General features: G+C 42.4%; 1 protein-coding gene across 1 annotated transcript in view; it reads right to left on the bottom strand.

Annotated features, from left to right (window-relative positions):
- Nucleotides 1-23,164, bottom strand: part of CRYM (crystallin mu) — a 42,066-nt gene that overhangs the window by 16,753 nt on the left and 2,149 nt on the right. The window contains exon 2 of the mRNA XM_075179711.1: nt 11,617-11,767. Within this exon, the coding sequence (XP_075035812.1) occupies nt 11,617-11,767 (151 nt within the window). The remainder of the gene's footprint in view (nt 1-11,616; nt 11,768-23,164) is intronic.

The following is a 23,164-nucleotide window of genomic DNA, read 5'->3' as shown; positions in this document are numbered from 1 at the left end:
GGGGACAAGCCTATGTTCCACTGTAAAAAAAAGGACAAGAAACTGTCTGGTCACCATTTCACAGCTAAGCACACCTTCTCCACAATGACAAGCTTTGTCTTGTGACTATTATATTTTTTGCAGAGATAGACAATAGTACATTTTTCTCTGACTTACCACAACACATATGTTTGCACTATGAAATCTTTGGTTTTTTATACTCCAAACAAATATGAATGGGCCATGTTTAAAATCAACCGTTTATGGGACTGTGGAACTACAAACTCGTCCTCCACTACTTCTCACCGCATATCAGTCACCCTTTAAAGCAGGTTAATTCCAATTGCAAACTGGGGAAAATTTTGTTGGCTCGGTTTTGTTGGCTGTCTTGGAGCACACAATTTAATACATGCATTGTCACAGTGTGACGGGGCAGATAGTTGGCACCCCAAAAGTAGTATAAGGAAGGATTCTACAGGCCCGGTGGTATGGTAGAGATGCAAAGGTCCCCCAGTAGGGTTGGAATAAAACAAGGAACACAGGGCTAAAACTGCATAAACTCGTGGGTTTATTCTCTTTGCTTGTGGTATATGGCTTTACCGCAGCAACAGATCAGTAGTGTAGAGAAGTAATAGCACAATACCATTAACATGCAATGTTATTCAACATGTCACAAAATAAATCACATTTTAGGAATCTTGGTTCAACAATATGCAAACATAAATCAACACAATACTCATAGTGCATTTATACAGATTATACTTATCAGACAAAAATCAGCAGAGATGCAACAAGGATTAATCTAGCTTGCTCAGGTTAGATGCTTTATAGTTCACTCTATGATATACAGACCCCAATGGGGTAAATTATAATCCACAGGTTTAAGCGAAGTTTCAGCTGACACATGAAGCTTATTTACTTGTACAAGTTGCAATCAGTAGTCCACTTAGCAATCCGTCTAATGGAATAAGCAACTCTCTCCCAGTAACTGTAGGGTTAAACAACTTGCAATTCTCTCATCAGCATCCATTTTAGGCAGTTTCAGTCAGCTTGTAGATAACTTTAAATACAGCAGATTTGGCTGGAACAAACTCTTCCTTTAGCCAGTGCTAGAACACCTCTCAATAGCAATATTACAGTCCAAGTCAGAGGTTTTAATAACACAGTTTGATGTCTCACTTAAATAATTTGAACACAGCAAAGCAAAATAAATTTATCTGTCTTCCTATGAGTCCTGCTGACTTCTCATGGGCAGTGGCAAGTTAGGTCTTTTCCTATACTGCAAATGTGATTCTTTCTGGGCTGGCTGCAAACATCCCTCAGGACAACAATTCAGCCATAAATTCATTGACTCTTTATGGGAAGATCCTGCATTAGTTCAGCCAGCAGTCACACACATCACCTCTCTCTAGCCAGTCTGTTTTTGGCTTCTCCCCTTTTCCCCAATAATCTCCCTGAAGCCTTCTAGTACATTCTTGGGCTCCAAAAAGCAGCCTTGGCTATAGTTTTGACATAAGGACATATATCGCACCAGGTAGACAAATCCTCTTTCCTCCTTAATTTATTCAGTTCTTTATTTAATCAACTTATATTTATAGAGTCATAGAGGATAGGTGCACCCACACAGTAAATCGTAACTTTGAAGAGAGGAGAGAAAAAGAGCTGTGATACAGGGCACTCTTTAGTCTAAATTAATAATTATAAATCTTTATTGGTATACATTAAAAATGTCCCTATATACGGAACATATCTCTTTATTAATTCAATTGGAATAGCGAAATATTTAAAAGGTGTAAGCAAATCTTGGGAAAATTGAAAATATCTGCTAAAAAAGGTAGGTAAAAACTACCCTGGCACGCCGCTATTATATAATAATTATTTGTTGTTAATACTGTAATTTCTTAAACTCCTGCTATATATAAATAGAATGATCCAGACTAGAAGTGTGTAATAGGTGATCTGTTATGGTCGTAACAAGAAGGGAAGGATAGTAGCTGCCTATTATTTACAGCCCCTTCTCAGTCCCTCCTATGTGTTTTAAACACACTTATCTGGTAATTGGATCAAACAGATTCACTAAGACAAAAGACCTATATCCAGGCTATAGTTTGCAGACTGTCCACCCAAAAATAGCTGACACAATTCGTATTTAACTTCCCAGAGGCACTCTGGGGAATTATAGTTTTCGGAATGAGTGCATGCAATAATATACCTGTGATTTGCAGGGTATTGCAACAGGCCTGAATTATCGTGGGATCTGTCAACTATAATACCAAAAATGTACCGTGAGACTACTAAATCAGAAAGCCCTATTTCTGACACATTTACATCAGCATTACCTATGAATACCTTTAGGGGAAAAGTATCAGGTTCTCCAGTGGTCTCTCCTACATTTTTTGTAAGAGAAGTGGAGCCAAGTAATGCTAATGTAGAGGGAGAAGATATTTGCCGTACATCATACACATTTACAGATTTTTGTTTTACTCTAATATAACACCATGCAATATACAGTAGTAGTCCTTGGTATCTCCATGTATACAGATAACCTTCATGTGGTAATTCTATTGTCTGCTAGTATCAACCACACTACCATGACCAAGACATTTAAAGTCCAATAGAGTTGGGGCAGGATGTCTCTCTGCAGGGATACTCCCTACACATTTTCTGGATCAAGTAACGCAACACAGGCATATCTAGTCAGCAAAGACATTTGTCTCCCTTCATCACATTCAGTGACAATTTGCTACCATATGGCCTTGACCTTGGCAGCACCAACCCACATCATGTCCTTGATCATTATACTGAAAGTCTATTTGGCGCTAGGACCTGGCCTACAGTTCAATCCCAATATCTCCTGTATGACTTCCATGACCCCTTTAAAAGTAGGGATGCTTCTGCCAAGAGTTGATCTCCTCATTGCATGCTTGGAAGCTGATCTGTGTCCTTTAGATCTGTATGGCGTATGGCACGCTGCAAACAGATTGTGCAAATCAGTCAAGAATCACGTGACCTTCAGATGTAACCATTTCCAACCATTTTCCAAGACTTGACCGTCTTGTCTATATCAAACTCCCAAGTGTGTACCCATGGCTTCTGGACAGCTATTGTTATATCCAGGAACTCCACTTTAAGTATTGGATATTGCTGAGGATTCTGCTCACCTAAGTCAAAGTAAGCTTCCTGTCAGTAAAACAAAATATTAACATCAGCCTACTGGTCTACTGAGAGTTTCTTATGCTCAGTGACTCTTTCAAAGAAGGCAAGAAGCACCTCTCACATCTTTCTCGGGTATCCACCTTTGTAATGAAGCTTGCATCCTTTTACATCATAAAGAAGGCTCTTGTTGGGACAGATGTGGCATTTCTGCCAATATTTTGATCTGTTCCTGAGCCATGTGTTTATCTCCTGCTGCTTCTTTAGTGCTGTGTTACATGACTCTGCCAAGATGTGATTGGATTTCTGTGGTTTGGCATTCTCTTGCTGCAGACTGGCACTATTCTGTTGCTGACTGGCGTAGATCTACTGCAGGTGAGCATTCGCTTGTACACAGTGTTTTATAAACATTAGCACAACCATTGTAAAGACCGGGAAACAGTCTTTTTGTACTCTAGTGGGTATATTTACTAAACTGCGGGTTTGAAAAAGTGGAGATATTGCCTATGGCAACCAATTAGATTCTAATTATCATTTATTTAGTACATTCTACAAAATGACAGCTAGAATCTGATTGGTTGCTATAGGCAACATCTCCATTTTTTTAAACCCACAGTTTAGTAAATATACCAAGTGTATAGCGCTTTATGTTTTTCAAGTACTTCATTTTATGCAGCTTTAAATAGTTTGCACCTAGTGTTATTAATAAGTGATAGTGGGAAATATGTGCAGATTTTCCTAGATGAAACAAGAAAACATAAAACACCCTTTCAGTGGCATCACAAGCCATATGTTCTGATGCTGTAAAAACACAGACCGGAAATCTGGGAGGGCGCACGCAGGATTGTCAGGGGGGGGGAAGGTTTTCCCCCCTGACCAAAAAAAAAAAAAAATAACCACGAGAGAGCTGCTGCGCATGCGGAGCTGTTTTGGCAGCGAGCACTGTACTATACAGCAGCCGCGGCGCTGTCAAAGAAGCGTCCGCCGCGGACGCTTCTTTGACAGCGCCGCGGCTGCTGTATAGTACAGTGCCGCTATGGTTGGCACTTAGTTAGCGGAGGAGGGAGGGTTTCTGGAGATCCAGAAACCCCCCCTGCGTGCGCCACTGCCTTCTACCACTTACCAGTATATCCCTTTCAAATATATAAATCAGTGTATGTATAGTGTTGTAGTATATGAATGGCAGCATGTACAGTCATGGCCAAAAGTTTGGAGAATGACACCTGTATTATTTTTCACAATGAACTGTATCCCAAAAACAACATTTCCACTGTATTTCAGCCCTGCCACAAAAGGACCAGCTGACATCAGGTCAGTGATTCTCTTGTTAACACAGGTGAGAGCGTTGACAATGACAAGACTAGAGATCACTCTGTCATGCTGACTGAGTTAGAATAACAGAATGGAAGCTTTAAAAGGAGGGTGGTGCTTGAAATCATTGTTCTTTCTCTGTTAACCATGGTTACCTGTAAGGAAACACGTGCAGTCATCATTGCTTTGCACAAAAATGGCTTCACAGGTAAGGATATTGCTGCTCGTAAGATTGCAGCTAAATCAACCATTTATAGGATCATCAAAAACTTCAAGGAGAGAGGTTCAACAGTTGTGAAGAAGGCTTCAGGGCGCCCAAGAACGTCCAGCAAGCATCAGGACCATCTTCTATAGATGATTCAGTTGCAGGATCTGGGCACCACCAGTGCTGAGCTTGCTCAGGAATGGCAGCTGACAGGTGTGAGTATATCTGCACACACAGTGAGGAGAAGACTTTTGGAGGATGGCTTGGTGATCAGCAAAGAAGCCCCTTTCTGATTGTTTGGGGTATCTGGAAAAACGCTTGTCGGGAGAAGGAAAGGTGAGCGCTACCATGAGTCCTGTGTCGTGCCAACAGTAAAGCATCCTGAGACCATTCATGTATGGGGTTGCTTCTCAGCTAAGGGAGTGGGCTCACTCACAATTTTGCCTAAGAACACAGCCATGAATAAAGAATGGTACCAAAACATCCTCTAAGAGCAACTTCTCCCAGACATTCAAGAACAGTTTGGTGACGAACAATGCCTTTTCCAGCATGATGGAGCACCTTGCCAGAAGGCAAAAGTGATAACGAAGTAGCTCGGGGATCAAAACATCGAAATTTTGGGTCCATGGCAATGCAAACTCCCCAGACCTTAATCCCATTGAGAACTTGTTGTCAATCCTGAAGAAGTGGGTGGACAAACAAAAACCCACAAATTCTGATAAACTCCAAGCATTGATTAGGCAAGAATGGGTGGCCATCAGTCAGTATGTGGCCTAGAAGTTAATTGACAGCATGCCAGGGCGAATTGCAGAGGTTGTCAAAAAGAATGGTCAATGCTGCAAATATTGACTCTTTGCATAAACTTAATGTAAATGTCAATAAAAGTCTTTGACACTTCTGAAATGCTTGTAATTTTACTTCAATATACCATAGCAACATCTAACAAAAAGGTTTAAAAACACTGAAGCAGAAAACTTTGTGAAAACCCATACTTGTGTCATTCTAAAAACTTTTGTCCATGACTGTAGTGTGTAGTGTGGGATCGCCATTTATACACTGGTGCCATAGGTGCAGACATGTTTGGATCCCCACTATCAATGACAGCCTGGAGATTATTATTATCATTTATTTGTTAGGCGCCACAGGGTATCCGCAGCGCCGCACACAGTACTAACAATAGACTATACAGGGTGAAACCATACAGAACAATGAACAAAAAGTACCAATACTTCAGAAACTCCGGCCAGTCATATGCAGTAAAGACGGAGTGGAAGAACAGGTATGGAGACAGGAGAGGAGGAGGCCCTGCTCATACGAGCTTACATCCTAAGGGAGGGTAAACAGAACAGGCACAAGAGGAGCCAGTTGAGGCAAGAGGAGAGAAGGGAGGACGAGCTAAAAGGAGGAGATAGGGGTTAAGTAAATGGTTGGTAGGCTTTGAGGAAGAGATGAGTTTTGAGTGCACGTTTGAAGGAGCACAGAGTAGGAGAGAGACGGATGTAACGAGGGAGGTCGTTCCACAGAAGGGGGGCTGCACGGGAAAAGTCTTGGATTCTGGAGTGGGAAGAGGTGATAAGAGTGGAGGAGAGGCGGCGAGGGGCAGGGAGCGGGCAGGAGTGTGAATGGAGAGGAGGTTAGAGATATAAGGGGCAGTAGAGTTGTAAGTGGTGGTGAGGAGTTTGAAAAGGATTCTGTAGGGGAAGGGGAGCCAGTGTAAGGCAAGGCAGAGAGGGGAGGCAGAGGAGGAGCGGCGTGAGAGGAAGATGAGTCTTGCGGCCGCATTGAGTATAGAGCGGAGGGGGAAGAGACGGGAGTGGGGGAGGCCAGTGAGGAGGGCTTGGGCAAGGGAATGAACGTGGGGGGCAAAATAGAGAGAGGAGTCGAGGGTGACACCCAGGCAGCGAAGTTGGGTGACAGAGGAGATGGTGGTGTTATTGACGACAATAAAGAGGTCATGGTGGGATGGGAGTCTGGGCGGAGGAAAGACAATGAGTTCAGTTTTAGAGATATTGATTTTGAGAAAGCGCTCGGACATCCAGGAGGAGATGGCGGAGAGGCAGTCGGATACCCGAGCGAGGAGGGTGGAGGAAAGATCCGGAGAGGAGATATAGAGTTGAATGTCGTCAGCATAAAGGTGATACTGAAGACCGAAGGAGGAGATGAGAGCACCAAGGGAGGAAGTGTAGAGCGAAAAGAGTAGAGGGCCAAGAACAGAGCCCTGCGGGACTCCTACGGGGAGAGGGTAGGGGGAGGAGGGAGAACCAGACGTGGATACAGAGAAGGAGCGATTAGCGAGGTATGAGGCGAACCAGGCATGGACAGAACCAGAGAGGCCGAGAGAGAGAAGAGTTTGCAGCAGGAGGGGGTGGTCCACGGTGTCAAAGGCTGCAGAGAGGTCAAGGAGGATGAGTACGAAGAAGTGACCCTTGGATTTGGCTGATAGGTGATCATTAGTAACCTTGGCCAGGGCAGTTTCGGTGGAATGGTGGGGGCGGTAGCCAGATTGGAGAGGGTCAAGGAGGGAATTGTCCGCGAGGTGCCTGGTTAGGCGGCTGCAGACAATCCGCTCAAGTAATTTGGAGGCATAGGGGAGAAGAGAGATAGGGCGATAATTAGCAAGAGTGGTGGGGTCAAGATTGGGTTTTTTGAGGATAGGAGAGATAAGAGCGTGTTTAAAAGAGGAGGGTACTACACCAGAGGAGAGTGATAGGTTGAAAAGGTGAGCTAGGTAAGAGCAGGCCGTTGGAGAGAGAGAGCGAAGGAGGTTGGAGGGGAGGGGATGGGATCGAGAGGGCAGGTAGAGGGTGGAGAGGAAAGAATAAGGGAGCGAACTTCTTCACCGTTTGTAGGGCTGAAGGAGCACCAGAGTTGGTTGATGGGGGGAGGTGAAGCAATGAGGGTGGCGGGAGAAGGGGAGGAGGAGATGTTCAGTCTGATGGCCTCAATTTTGGAAGAGAAGAAAGTGGCGAAGTCAGAAGCGGAGAGGGAAGGCGGGACAGAGGGGGGAGGGGCGGAGAGGAGGGAGCTGAAGTTGGCAAAGAGGCGGCGGGGATTGGAGGACTGAGAAGAAATGAGGGACTTAAAGAAGGATTGTTTAGCGAGGGAGAGGGCAGAGGAGAAAGAAGAGAGTATGAATTTAAAGTGGAGGAGGTCAGCCAGGGAGCGAGATTTCCTCCAGAGGCGTTCAGCAGTGCGAGAGCATCTTTGGAGGAAGCGGGTGAGTTTTGAGTGCCAGGGTTGGGGAATAATGCGGCGTCGGCGGATAGAAGAGGCCGGGGCAACAGCGTCCAGGGCAGTGGTGAGGGAGTGATTGTAGAGAGAGGAGGCCTGGTCGGGACAGGCCAGGGAGGGAAGGGGTGAAAGGAGAGTTTTGAGAGAGGAGGAGAAGGAGGTGGGGTCAATAGCATCCAGGTTACATCTAGTGAGGGTGGTTTTGGGCGAGGCAGGAGCAGGGGAGGAGGACAGAGTGAAGGAGAGGAGGTGGTGGTTAGATAGTGGGAAGGGAGAGTTGGAGAAGTCAGAGAGATCACAGAGATGAGAGAAGACAAGGTCAAGGGAGTGACCAAGACAGTGGGTGGGGGAAGAGGTCCAATGAGTAAGGCCTAGGGAGGAGGAAAGGGCGAGAAGTTTAATGGTGGCGGGGTCAGAACAGTTGTCAATAGGGATATTAAAGTCACCAAGTATGATGGAGGGAAGGTCAGAGGAAAGGTAGTGGGGGAGTCAGGCAGCGAAGTTGTCAAGGAAAAGGGAGGAGGGGCCTGGGGGACGGTAGATGACGGAGACACGGAGGTGGATGGGGGAGAAGAGACGGATGGAGTGTACTTCAAAGGAGGAGAAAGAAAGGGAAGGTAGAGTAGGAATGACACAAAAAGTGCAGTTAGGGGATAGGAGGAGGCCCACTCCGCCTCCTGGACGCTCGTCTGGTCTGGTGGAGTGGGTGAAGGAGAGGCCCCCGTAGGAGAGAGCGGCGGGTGAAACGGTATCAGAAGAAGTAAGCCAGGTTTCAGTGATGGCAAGAAGATTAAGAGAGTTGGAGATGAAAGTTGGAGTTTGAGATCCAGGGAAATGGCCAGGAACAGTTTGGTTTATAGGCCCTTGCCACCGAAGACCACATTCATGCATGAACACTGTTTGCCTATTGAGGACGTGCTTTAGCACTTTCTCATTTTATATATATAACCCCCAGGAAAAAAAGATCTAAAATGCGCTTGAGCACAGTAAGTAATTAAAAAGCTGTTCTGCAGAATACCAACATAGCACAGAATTGTAAAACTTGTGTTGCTCTTTAAGGTGCAGACAATTTTTTTGATCTGGTAATGAAGTTAAACAAAATGAGGGCTGATAAATAAAACTGGTAGTGTTTTGGTAAGACGAACACATTTTTTAAAAAAAATGTATATACCATTTTGTTTTAAAGCTAATTTCTGCTTTGTGGAGCTTCTGAAAACTGATGAGATGCCCCCCCCCCCCCCCCACAACACATAGCCCGGACCCCCTTTTCAAGCAGCTCCTGGCTGATCACTGTTGAATGCAACATTCTACATTTTTACTAGATCAAAGGAGAACAATTAATGGATAAAAAAATTATCATATTGCTAGTGTGTTGTCAGGCATGTCACAACATCGTCAGCGACTACCAACCCAGTGACAGGAAATTCTGAGTATGCCAGAAGGCATATTGTAGTTGGCATAGAACTATAGTTTGGTGGTAATCTAGGTTTGGGCAGCACGTGGCTAAGTGGTTAGCACTTCTGCCTCACAGCACTGGAGTCATGAGTTCGATTCCCGACCATGGCCTTATCTGTGTGGAGTTTGTATGTTCTCCCTGTGTTTGCGTGGGTTTCCCCCGGGTGCTCCAGTTTCCTCCCACACTCTAAAAACATACTAGTAGGTTAATTGGCTGCTATCAAAATTGACCCTAGTCTCTCTCTCTCTCTCTTTCTGTGTGTGTATGTTAGGGAATTTAGACTGTAAGCTCCAATGGGGCAGGGACTGAAGTGAATGAGTTCTCTGTACAGCGCTGCGGAATCAGTGGCGCTATATAAATAAATGATGATGATGATGGTGTTGGGTGTGGCTAACCACACACTACAGATAAAGTAGTTCTTCTTTTGATCAATTTGATTCTTTTTATCCAAATTGGCTGGCTATCGCATGTGTGTTGCCCCATACTGACAGAACAAAATGTGAACCAGTCAAATTCTTAAAGAGACTCTCGCCTCAAAATTTTTATTTGTTTAGCATACTTATGGGATTGTGTGAGCTGTCTCTCTGTCTGCTTTCTTATATATTTTGGTCCTTTCTGGAGCTTACCACACACCAATTATATCATATCCTGCCCCCAATGATGTCATGCATATCTCTAGCTACTAAGCCTCACCCCCCACGATGCTGCATTTTGGGAGGATCATGACACCTCAGTAAGATCGGCAGCAGAGCTTTGAGAGAAGGGATCATGCGGAAAAGAGAAAATAGAGAATGGTACCTTTATTGAATGCACCATCATAGAAACTAGTCCTCTGAAAAGATTAAGGTGCCTATTTGCCAATATCCTACTATTATAAATAGGCCCCTTGCCCCTGCCATAAGGCTTGAAAAATTATGGAAAAAAAAAAGGCTAGAAATCAGATAAAATTTATTTTTAAAAATTTTAATATTTAAAAAAAATTCTTTCATTAAACATACTTTAAGAATAAAGTCTTATAGCCAGTGAAACACAGACTAAATCTAAAATAAGTAATAAAGATCTCAATAACAAACTGATCATCCATTGATTAGAAGTCCGGTGGATCACATACAGAGCACATTGTTCTTCATCAATGCTTCAGCATGTATTCATCTGTGTTGAAAATTAATGACTTGCATTCACAGTACACTTTCAGATAAAGACCCTACACCCATACCCGTCCTTCAGGAGAGGAGGTGTGAAAAGAGGTGGACATGACTTGATTTGTCATTTGCGGCATCAAGTGGGAGGAGCAGTGTGTAGGATGACTGGATTTGAGTTCACTGAGGTGGGTTTGGCGTCATGATGCAATTTGCCCCATCCCAATAAATCTCCACCCACCTTGCAGGACAACTATTCCAGGAGTCCAGGTCAACCCCATAATTCAGAAATAAGTGAGAAAATATTGTATTATTTGGCATCCCAAGTCAATTACCTGAATACATAACTATGTTACAGCAAACATGGCAGATCTGAACCAATTCACTTTAAGATAAGACTATTACTGTTTTTTTCCACATATTTTCCAATTAACCTAGCTTATTGCAAATAGTATATAAGCGATGAAGATCAGGAGCAGCTTATTATAGCATAGTGAAATGGCTCATGTTAGCAGGTATGGTAACCAAAACAAGTCCAGAATCAGTTTTAGTTTGGTTTTCCATTCATACACGTAAATAAAATATGTTTATATTTATCTCAATATGTAACCACAATAAAGCCAAAACTAAGGAATAAAAAGTTATTTACAAAGTGCCCATGCCTCAGTTGAGTCACTTGTTCCTAGTGAACTGGTAAACTGTATCCTCACGCACATTGGTTCAGTGCACAAAATGGCTGCCTCAACTGTATATAAATGAATGTTATGTTTATGTTAAATAACTTCTAGAAAGTTCATTCTGATAAATAGGAGTCTTTTATTTTAGCCCATTTTGTATTTTGCTAAATATTATTTATGAGGTGCAAATTTGAACCTCAGAAGAAATATATTATTTTCAAATAAACATTCCCCTATTGTACAATACTGTTGAAAATGCTGGCATTCAACTGGAATAATTGTACAAAAATACATTACACAAAGATTAACTATTTCCTTACCACGCCTTACCTATCCTTCAATATTAAATAGGATTAGAGCAGACTGATTGTACGGTTTAGGCTCCATCTGCTGGAGCTTGCAGGATTAACTAGAAAACTGTTGCAGTCAGATAGTCCAGCGAATGATATGAAGCGTCATACTTACGGCTTTCAGCGTTCCATTTGACGGCTCAAATAAGAGGACAGTCGCTTGGTGAGAGGGAACTTCAGATGATGTTTTATTCTCATAAAATGTTACGACTTTGGTTGTTAAGGCATCATCCACTGTACTGTAAGCAGGCATCACTCCTAAAAAACTAAAAATACATAAAAGGTGTGCAGTCAACTGTACATTACATACAATCAGTGTAGTCAACTGTAGGGATGGGCAATCTGAGCTGTGTAGATGTGGTTCAGCAACATCCACAGCGCAGAAAAATTCCTATTCCTGATAGCTACCTTTAAAGTGAACAAGCTACAATCTTCACATAAAACCACAATGGTGACATCCAAGTTAAATGTCCCTAGCTGACAATTTTTTTTCAATAGATTTGAGTTTTCAAACTGCAGTTTCAATTCCAGTCCCCAAAGCTATATTTGCATCTTTAAGCACTCTTTAAAACTTTGCACAGTATAGAATGGCGTTAGCTGCAAGCAAAGGAGAGCGGGAAAACTTAAACAGAAACAATCTGGTTGCATGAAATCTGTTTTATACTGAGATGCGTATGATACCACAATCTTCTGTCACCAGTTTGAATGTGAGTGGGAGATGAGTATTCATAAAATAATAGTGTGAAGTCTTTACCTTTTTGCTCTATACCAACGAGTAATGTGTGTGTAACCTTGCCAACCAAAAATAAGACACGGACACGGGTCATTTTTGGAAAGTAAAGGTCGCAGTTTATTAAAATGAATAAAACCTCTTAGTGGCGGAAATATCATAGCAGTCAGCTAAACAACCAATCTTTCAACAAAGAACCGTGGGGGACAATCGCTCAACCATTAAACCAAGAATGATATCTTTACTTTTGGCTGGTGCAAATCTAGCGTCAAGTGACTGCTTAGATTCTAGACTTGACATTGCCGTGCAGCGTAAAGCACAACAAGGGGCCCTCCGCGCAGAAGGGTCAAGAGTCATGGTACTTCGAAAAGGGGCAGTGACAAGCGGCCAATCAGGGTATCGCCTTAGATTAGTCGCTGACTGCACAGCTCTCCTTCCAAGTGTGCCTCCCCTGTATAAGTAAAAGAAATCTCTGTTAGATGACAAAAATTTAAACTAAAGAAGGCCGGGTGGGTGGTATCGATGACAATCAGCAACTGGAAGGACCAGAATCTACTGGGAGCAGAACTTATATGGACAAACTAGTGGAAATCCTATTGGCCTGCATTGTAAACATTAAAACACTAATTCTCGCTGATAAGTGAGTCTCAGAGCACATCATTTTAAAATCCCCCGGCTTATTGCCACACTTGTTATTATGTTGTATTACTTTTACAATGTATTACATTATTTTTCTAAGATGGTCAAAACTGATTAATTTAAAGAAGGTTAATATTAAAAGTTTTTTTAAAGTACAGCTTGCTTTATGACTCTTTTTTATTTACCAAACATTACATTTATATACATTGTAGTCTTCTAACTGTATTATTGTAGCAAGTGGAATCATACATACAATCATAGATATAAAAATGTTGTTAGTTTGACATAACTTAAACCATACCACCTGCCTACAACTGTTCATTAAACAGACTACATATAACTAAGCATATGTTTACATTAACTGTGTGTTACATGTCTGCATGAAAGAAGCAATCTTTGGGTAGCTATCAATATTCACGAGTGTAAAAGACAGTGTGAACAGTCCATGTACTGGTATGTACAGAATGCTACGGAGAGATATTCCGACGCCTTATTAACCTGCAAGCTTTCAGTGTCACATGACTTTCTGTCCACACCAGGGTGCATAGCAATTTGTTTCTGAATTGTCATCACAGTAGTATTTTATTAATTACCTTAAATTGCAATTACATTTTTAAAATGTAATGTGGTTCGATGCTCCACACACAACCCCAACCCCTAACAACCACTGCCCCTACACTTGCCACTTAATGTCAGATCCCAGTGGGGAGCACCAAAAAGTTGCCATGTATGTGTTAGATTTTTCAAATTGCTGGTAAACTGGTATTCTTTAAAGGAACTGAAACTGAAAATAGTGTAAAGCCATTTGTACAGCTTAAGGCACTTTAAAGTCTGTATGCAATTTAATAAAAATCAACAAATTATCATTTTTCCCGAAAACAGGCATCTGTTTCTATAACAGATCTGCTTTAGAAAAGAGAATATTTTAATCATAATTTACCTAGGGAATTTCTTCCACCTTTCTTGAAGGCATGCTCACATATGCTAGAAGCCCCCAAGGCAATTTTCTCTGTTTTTCTGTACCTAAAACGTTAAGGGGCCAGGAGAGAGAACTGCCTACTGAGTTGTGCATTATTTCACATACACTGTAATTTTTCTACATATAACAAGCGTGATGTAGACGTGAGCCTTGGATCATTATTCTACTGTGACAACAATGTATGTTATATGTTTTTACTAAAATTCCAACATTTTCAACCTTTTTTTTTACATCCTCTTCCTAGTACTTTCTCTTACGTACTTTCACTGTGTATTCATTAGGCTAATTATGAAATTGTGTATAGCATTGAGCTACAATTGTATGTTAGGTGCTATACACATGGGTAATAAAACCACTTGTTAATCACAAAGACAAAAAAAATGAACATAAAATACAAGGTTTACAGTGTCCAGAACTTGTTCTCAAAGTATTGTATACAAATTATTATTATCCTTTATTTATGTAACACCCCCTTTCCACAGCTAGGGTGTGTGCACTGGTCTTTGTGTGTCTTGTCTGCAAATGGACTCTTGTATTCAGTCGCACAGTGCCTCCACCTTGGTCTAAGTCCTGTAGGTTCTTCGTGGGGCAGTGCACTGGAGTTGGCAACACCAGAAAGAACCCTCTGCCGATCTACACTGGACCACAAGCACACAAAAAGGAAATATCATTACATCGGCACACTTATTAATGGACACTGGCTTCTAAAGGAATTTTAAGTTTTATATGAAAAATAGATTTCATTGACTACAAAACGGTCAAATATAACTTATGAACAATACTGTTTCATATCTAATTATATATATATATCTACTATATAAATGCCTAGTGGCATGTGTGGGGAAAAAAAACCCAAGCTGCAGCGCCACCTGCTGGGCAGAGTTATACACTGACCTATATATTTCTTGAAGGAGAAGTGACAGTTGGGAGTGGTTGGTGGTTGCCGGGGGTGACAGTGGGGAGTTTTTAACACCTTAAGTAGCTTGATGAAGGATGTGGCGATGAAGATGAAGGATGAGGTGATGGAGAAAAATGATGAGGTGGTGACATGTGGACAAAACCACGTTAAAAAAGGGCGCTTGCGTCGGGAAGTAACGCTCTTCCCCTGAGGAGGCCTGGGCTAGGCCCAAATGCATGACAAGAACCTTTTTCACACCTTAAGTAGCTTGATTTGACTAGAATGCATGAGTATCATGCACGGGTTAACTTGTATATATATATATATATATATATATATATATATACTCCCCTCTGGTTTACAGTGAACATGAGGTACCTCTTTGCCCTCTAACACTGTTCTATCACTGTTACTTTAACTTTATAAACACATAGCACGGAAATACATTTGGAAGTTTGGCAAATACAGGTAATTATGCAGTTTCTGCCACAAGGTAGTGTCAACACAATTTTCTCCTTCTCTCTTTACACTTTTGTTACATCCTCTCTCTCTCTTATACACAATCATGTAGTCACAATGATAACACAGATTCACCACTTCTCTGTTTTCATGGCTAGCATCGAAGACCTAGAACTTGCCTTGCGCCAATATTTTAGTAAATGGACATGATAAATTTGTTCTTACCGTCTTCTACCCAACTGGCGGACTCTATTTTTCACTGGCCAATCGCCTCATAAGGTCCCTGCCAGTGTGCAAAGAGTTTACTTTCCTGGATGGGGACAAGAACGAATACTTTATCACCGGGGTGAAAGAACGGACTACTGCCCAAATGTCATCAAGTCTTTTTTGATGCTCCTGGGCATCCTCTAAGTGTTGTCTCATCCTTATATATAACTGTGCAACAAATTGAACTGTATTTGGCACCTTGAGTTTTTGTTGTTCTCAACTCCTTGAGGATGTCCAAAATGCCCCTACAACAGGTCAAGTGGACTAAACCCCGTTGAGGCTTGTGGTACTTCCTGTACCGCGAACATTAGAAACGGGAGGAGAGTATCCCAGTCTTTTCTTTCTTGTGCCATCACCCTTCTAATCATCTGTTTTACAGTATGGTTAAAGCTCTCCACCAGTCAAACCGTTTGTGGGTGATAGACGGAGGTGCGAAGGGCTTTTACAATGACCAATATTGTATCAGCTGCTCCTGTCTTTTCCTTGGGCGAGGCTTGGGATGAGTTGCGGTCGAGGACCTGTATTCAGAATTCATAAACAGTCATGTTGTCTCTTTTCCTGAATCCGTTTGGCCTTTTAAAGTAAGCGGAAGGCAAATCCGCTCATATTCATAGATGGTTCCATGGATGCATAGCGCTTTCACCTTAGGCAATCTTGCCGTCACCACTTTTGGAACGACAGAACTTGAGACCATTGTTAGCTCGCTTCTGAAGTCTACCAGGGCAAAAAAACAGCATGTTGGTTTATCAAAACAGCAAAGGGCTGCCAATGGAGGGGGACATGGTGCAGCAACTAGGCAGGACCCAGCCGAGCAAGTGAACAATCTATTGCTTCCTAATGGCTTGGACATTCAGCACGGAAATGCCTCGGTTCGCCATATTCAAACCATTTAGGTGTAGAGACTTTTCCTACCGGCTCCACAACAGCTTAGACATGTGTTGCAGTGCCGAATAACGGTAGCCACAGCAAGCTCCTCCTAAGACTGTGGATCCGCTTGTAGCAACCACCTCTGCCATCTCCGGTCAAGCCCACAGACGCAAAAATCAATTGCTAGAATCTCCACCATACGAGATGAATTAATACCTTGATGCAACCAGTTCTTTCTCAAAAGGTTTTTATTAAGTTTTTAGTAAAAGAATATGTAACAAACATAGCAGTTACCACAGATGCAACCAGTTCTTTAACACTTTGGAGAGCTTTGCCAGTTGTGAACAAACTGCTTTACCCTTGGGAAAACGCCAATCTTGGAAGCACTGAGCTCTTTCTGGATCTGTCACTCCTATGCGGGCCAAAATCTCAGCCTGTGCTTGCTGACACTGGGAAGCTTGTTCATCAAAAAATCAACATACGCCCGCTGAGCTTTGCCACTCAAATAGGGCTGCAGTTTTTCTGCCCTGACTTCTGGTGGCCAGTCAAGCCTCTTGGTGGATCTCTCAAAGGCTAAGAGATACGCCTTCACATCATCAATGGAGGACATATTCTACAACACAGACACATCATAAGCTAGTCTCGCCTGAGCCAGCTTAGCATTTTCTACTGGGCCTTCTACTCTCAGCACTTGGACTTACTGCATAGTGGCCACATTCAACAAAGCTCTCAAAAAATCCTCCATAACAGTGTCTTTCTTGGCATGCAGGAAAGCAAAATTTTGTCATCACCTGAAAATCAACTTGTAACCAAACAATTTTATACATTTGCTTTGTGATTAAAGTTTGCATCACTTATACATTTTCCACATTTGCAGCAACTATTTTTTGTAGTAACCAGATTTTCCATCACTCTCTACCACAGGTTGGTTGGGTGGTCGGCAGGATCTGGCTGTCCTCTGAAATTCCCACAGTGATACTACTTGTGATAACTATGCCAAACAGATGATGCTTACACAGATGTGCTGAACCACTCTGCTGCACTTCATTCAGGGATGTCAGGATGGTACAGTCAGTAAGAGGTGCAGGTCTCGCAATCAAAGTATTTACAGTGTCCTGCGACCCTGCTTGTGGCTAAACACTCAGTCATCTCACTAGCCAGCTGCCAACTAGTTTAGCTTCAGTCGCCCTGCCCACAACACAAAATCAGCGATTTATGTTTGTTCCACCATTTCCCAAGCACTAACTACCTACTAAACCAGAAATGAATCAGACCCATGTTCTCTGCCTGTGTTTTGTGTGCAGAGATGTGTGAATGATTAACCCTGTCTGTAGCATGAGCCTGCAGACTCCCAGAACGACTATCAGTCTCTCTTTTAACAATCTGTGGTAAACAGCACCTTTTGCCTATATATATATATATATATATATATATATATATATATATATATATATATATATATGTAATTTTTTTCTCAATAGGGATGAGGCAAGATTATTAATAAACATAATAAAATAGAATGACTTGAGACCACTCCCCAAATATAGACATTTGGTACATCACCAATTTGACAGTGGGAATTAGCACAGGGTAGTCAGTTACATATAAAACACCTGTCTTTTGCCTTGCCCAACACTGTTTGGGGTATGAAATCAGGTGGCAAAATTGGCACAGATAGCATTTTGAGCATTTTGAATAAGTAGCTGTAGTTTTTCAAGGGTTGATGTTTTTATTAAAAATGGCAACAAAAATAAATCCAATATCTCTTTGTCCAAAATTAAATACACTATATACAACATCAAAGGGTAAAGAGGACCAATAGGAACACAAATTCTACTACAATCCCACCACAAAAAAAAATACATCACTTCACAAATAAAATAACTATATACACTAAAGAAACATGACAACCCCTAGCACAATACTCTGCATTACCACAACCCTGTCACCAATCTATAATACCACCCACACACCCTTTATCAGGAAATGAAAGCAAACTTTAAATGTATGTAAACCTTACTATATAAAAAAAAGGAATTTTCACAAAATCTAATGTTGAAACAACAGGATAGATAGCCAAAAATCGAGAGACTGCCAGATGTTAGCTACCACTTAGGGTGGTCTTAACCCCGCCTACTCCTAGTCTACTCCAGCTTGCAGCATCCATCCGGCCCCTCTCCATTTCCCTTATTTTCCAAACCTTGTGCAGAATACTATCCACCACCTCACTACAGGGAAGGATTTTGCCCCTAATGGACTAAACACCGTGCGCACCACATGTAAGACCTAACAACTGCGCTAACTAATAAACGAGTGCTTCAATCAAAATCCCCACACCTTTTGAGTGCTCAATACACCCACTCAGGGTAACTAGGACCCAAAAGACATGGAAGGCCTAAGGTGTGGGACACTTCCTTGTAAACTTCTATATTAAAAGGACACTGAAGCAAGATGTGGTCCATTATCTCCACCTCCCCATGACATTCCTCCCGTGGACAACAAGTTTCCCTCAATGAAGAGCCTCCCATGAAACGCAAGCCAAGTGAGATCTCTAAATTTTGGTGGAATCCGCTTGGAATTCACCAAAGACAGACCCTTCGAGCACATATAATATGGGCAATGCTTTAGTAACGAGGCACATCAAAGTGAGTATGCAAAATTCTCCTCTCCAACCACCTCCTAGAGGAGTTTTTTACCTCACCCACCTCGATCTGCTATTTCCTTGTCACCTTCAAACCCTGAACCAAATAGGCTGGGAGGTATCTATGCTTAACTCGAAGATTTTTTACAGGACCTCCATCCAACCATGCGTTGAGAAAGGGGTGCACCCAAACATGAAAGCCAGCTACCCACCAAGGGGAAGATTCCAAATAAAGGCTCCTGAGATGAAGCTTCAAGAAGGAAGTACTAAAGAACAGCACTGGGTTTACCATTCCCAGGCCACCTTCTTCCTTCGGTTTGTAGGTCAAACTATGAAGTTCAACTTGTTCCCCCATAACAACTGAAAGAACAAGGAATTGACCTTGACCTTTAATGATTCTGGCAACAGACATATGTAACTGACGTACAAAAAAAACTGGGATCAAGTAAGTCCTGATCAAATCAATACATTCTCTGTAGGGCAGCTTCCACTTCTTCCAGGTATCCACCTTAGAGGCGGCATCTGCCAGCTTCAATTCCCAATTTCGCTGGGCATAATCACCCAAACCAAAGCGAATACCTAAGATTTTAACATCTCGACTGGCCTGAGGAAGCGCATCCGGAAGGACAAACTGCCGTCCTTCCTCCCCTCACCAAAGAACTTCAATCTTTTCCTGGTTTATCTCTAAGCCCGAAGTCTTAGAATATTCGTAGATCAGATTTTTAATGCCACGTGCCTCGGCCATGTCTGACAAGACGACTGTAAGATCATCAGCGTAGGCCGCTACCTTCAAGGGAACATTCACAGCTGCTGCACTCCCCTCGCTGTACCGTTCTCAATCCTCTTGATAAAAGGATCAAACGGAAAACACATAGAGAAGGAGGCTCAAGGGACAACCATGTCTGACTCCAAATGACACCCCAAAAGTAGGGCCTACCCAACCATTCAGAAGAGGGAAGCTCTCGGCCTGCCTATAAATGGTACGTAACCAATCAACCACCCTCACTGGCAGATCATATCTCTCAAGAAGTGCTCACAGGTAATCATGATTGACATAATCAAACGCCTTAGATTGATCCAGCGCCAGAAGGTACTTACCCCACTTCTCAGCCCTGCACTGCTCAATGGCCTCGCAGACGCCAAGGACAGCATCAAAGATGCTTCGACCCTTCACCGTATAGTGCTGAGAAGAGGAAAGTAACGGGCCTGAAACGTCTATAAACCTGTTAAAAATGACCTTTGCCAGAATCTTTCTATCTGAATTGAGAAGAGCGATGGAGTGCCAATTCTCAATCCTGGATGGGTCTTTCCCCTTGGATAGCAAAATAAGGGCAGACTGCCTCATGGAGGGAGCAAGTAAACCTCTACCAAAATTCTCATTAAAAATCTCCACCAGGTGCGGGGCCAACAGGTCCAAAACTTAGATCATACTCAGCTGTCCCCACTGGATGAATACAAGCAAAGAGGTCCTTGGCCACAAATCCCATTCCAAATACCTGGTCCAGAAAAGTACCCCTATCTGGTGGGGAACCCTCCCCTCTCCATTTCAGTTGGACTACATTCCTGATCTTCCCAAATGTGGCTGTGCTGTGGCTAATTTTTGGCTTCCCAGGATCCTGGCATATGAAATGTATGGCTGCTTTTCCTGACCTCCCCCATCATTAACCCCTTCACTCCTTACTTCTCCACTCATACACCTATTCCCCTCTCTAGCCTTTCTTTCTTTCTCCAACTCCTTTTCTAGAGCAAAAAGCCAATAAGTAATTTCATGTTCCTTAACAAACACACCCATTTCCAAAAGGCTATCAGTCACTTTCTTTACTCTCGTTGGCACATCCAATTCTGCTTTTAACTTGTCTCTGGCTGCAAGGCAGTCCTTGGTCACCATATGAATTAAATTACTTCTTATGCTGAACTTGGACAAATTAGCATCACTTGCACCAGGCATGATATTACTTTTTGCAACCCTGGGTGGGGTAACCCACGATTAAGTTCATCTCCAGGCCTTACTCCCTGGCTGCTGCACTCACTGGTGTTTCTGTGAGTAGGCCTGGACTAGGCACCACAGCCAGGGTACTCTCCCAGGGAGGATCCCCAGGAGGCTCCATCAAATCTGGGAAGACAGCAAACAACGGTATGGAAGTCAGGAGCTCACAAGCACACTTTAATGCTGTTGGCCCACCAATTTGACAGTGGGAATCAACACAGGGTGGTCAGTTACATATAAAACACTTGTCTTTTGCCTGGCCCAAAACTGTTTAGAGAATGAAATCAGGTAGCAAAGTGGGCACAGATAGCATTTTCATTATTTTGAATAAGTAGCTGTAGTTTTGCAAGGGTTAAATGCCATTGGGCCACCAATTTGATAGTGGGAAACAACAAAGGATGGTCAGTTACATATAAGACACTTGTCTTTTGCCTGGCCCAACACTGTTTTGGGTATGAAATCAGGTGGCAAAGAATTGACAGACTGCCTGATGTTAGCTACCACCTAGGAATGTCTCAACCTCTTCCAGAATCTGCTAGCTCGCAGGAACCATCCGGCCTGTCACGAACGCCCAGCCTGTCTCAGATACAGCAATCTGAACAGCTGGCCGTGACTGGCGTCACCTTAGTCACTTACCAATTAATTCAGCTTTTCTGCCACCGCAAAGGATTTACTATGGCGTCCTTGCATTCACCAAAACCACTTGTTAATACTTCACACTTAAATCATAAACAAGTGTAGCATGAGCCTTACTTGGCTTCGTAAGTGCACAAAGAATCACGGAGAATATGCTAGATTAAATTGATTTAATCTGAAAAATGTTTCCAAGGCTTAATTGCGAAACAGTTAATAACAAGACATACAAAATAAGTTACACAAATAAGTTTCAGAAATAAAATAGGAAATAAAACCAGAACCACTAACTTACTTGTTAAGATATGACATGTGAGGAGTAGGAGAAGGATGGCACACTTTCATCTTTGACAGGTCTCCCCAGAGAAAATGAACATGTTATTGTCTAAGGCAGAAGATTTTTGAACCTTTTTCACATAGCTCCCTCCCCCCCACCTTTGGAGGTTAGCTGTCAATCAGGACAGATTGAATTCCAGAATTCACAGGGCTTTCAAAGTGAGCTATCTATTCCTGAAATATGTCTGGCATCTCAGAGGGCATGAATCTCACTTAAACTCATTCTGCTTGGCCGGTCAGGTCCACATCCTCTGCATACAAAAAAAACTCTTCACAGATGCTTATCTGTCCCTGGGCCTGGCTAATTTCAAAAGACTATTGACACCTGCATAGGATTAGATTTATGTCATTTAGCAAAGCACACGTTAAGATTACATTACAAGATTACATACAATAAACATTGTTATACCTGAATATTAAGGGAAAATAACAATAATACATAATCGTCACACGGCCCCTCTCCATTTCTATTATCGTCCAAACCTCATGCAGAATACTATCCACCACCACACTACAGGGAAGGATATTTCTCCTAATGGGCATTAAACACTGTGCACTCCTTGTGTAAAATCTAACAACTGCGCTAACTAAAAAAATGAGTGCTTTACAATAGCACCTCCCACTACCCTTTCTACCTCCACCTCCCCTCCTCCTAATATTTTGGAACAAAAAACAAAACCCCACACTCTTATACAACTGTTAGAGGTATTGTACTACAATTTTCTGCACATTCCAGTCCAACTAAATGCATGTGTAACTTGTTAGTTCTTTTTATGTTTTTCTGTGTATTGGCTCGGGCAAGTGCACAGTCTTTGCTGGATTTATACATTGTATTTTACTATGGCCTGTTTTGGTCCTTACTTTGATTCTGGAAAATATGTGTTGGTGTTTTATAGATAAAGTTCTTAAAAAACAAAACAAAAAAAAAACTTCGAAAAGAGACTCCCGAGATGAAGCTTCAAGAAGGCAGTACTAAGGGACAGCACTGGGTTTCCCATTCCCAGACCATGTTCATCCTTCGGTTTGTATGCCACACTCCTCTTGATAAAGTTCAACTTGTTCATCCACAACAACTGAAAGATGAAGGAACTGACCTCATCTTGGGAGTCTCTTTTTGGACTCTCCCCCTCCCCTGGGTAGCTGGCTTTCGAGCTTGGGTGCACTCCTTTCTCAACACATGGTTGGATGAGGGTCCCGTAAAAAAATCTTCCAGTAAAGCATGGATAC

The sequence above is a fragment of the Mixophyes fleayi genome, chromosome 7, assembly GCF_038048845.1.
Source record: "Mixophyes fleayi isolate aMixFle1 chromosome 7, aMixFle1.hap1, whole genome shotgun sequence".
In the NCBI taxonomy this organism is placed as follows: Eukaryota; Metazoa; Chordata; class Amphibia; order Anura; family Limnodynastidae; genus Mixophyes; species Mixophyes fleayi.
This window is presented reverse-complemented; position numbering and strand designations above follow the sequence as displayed.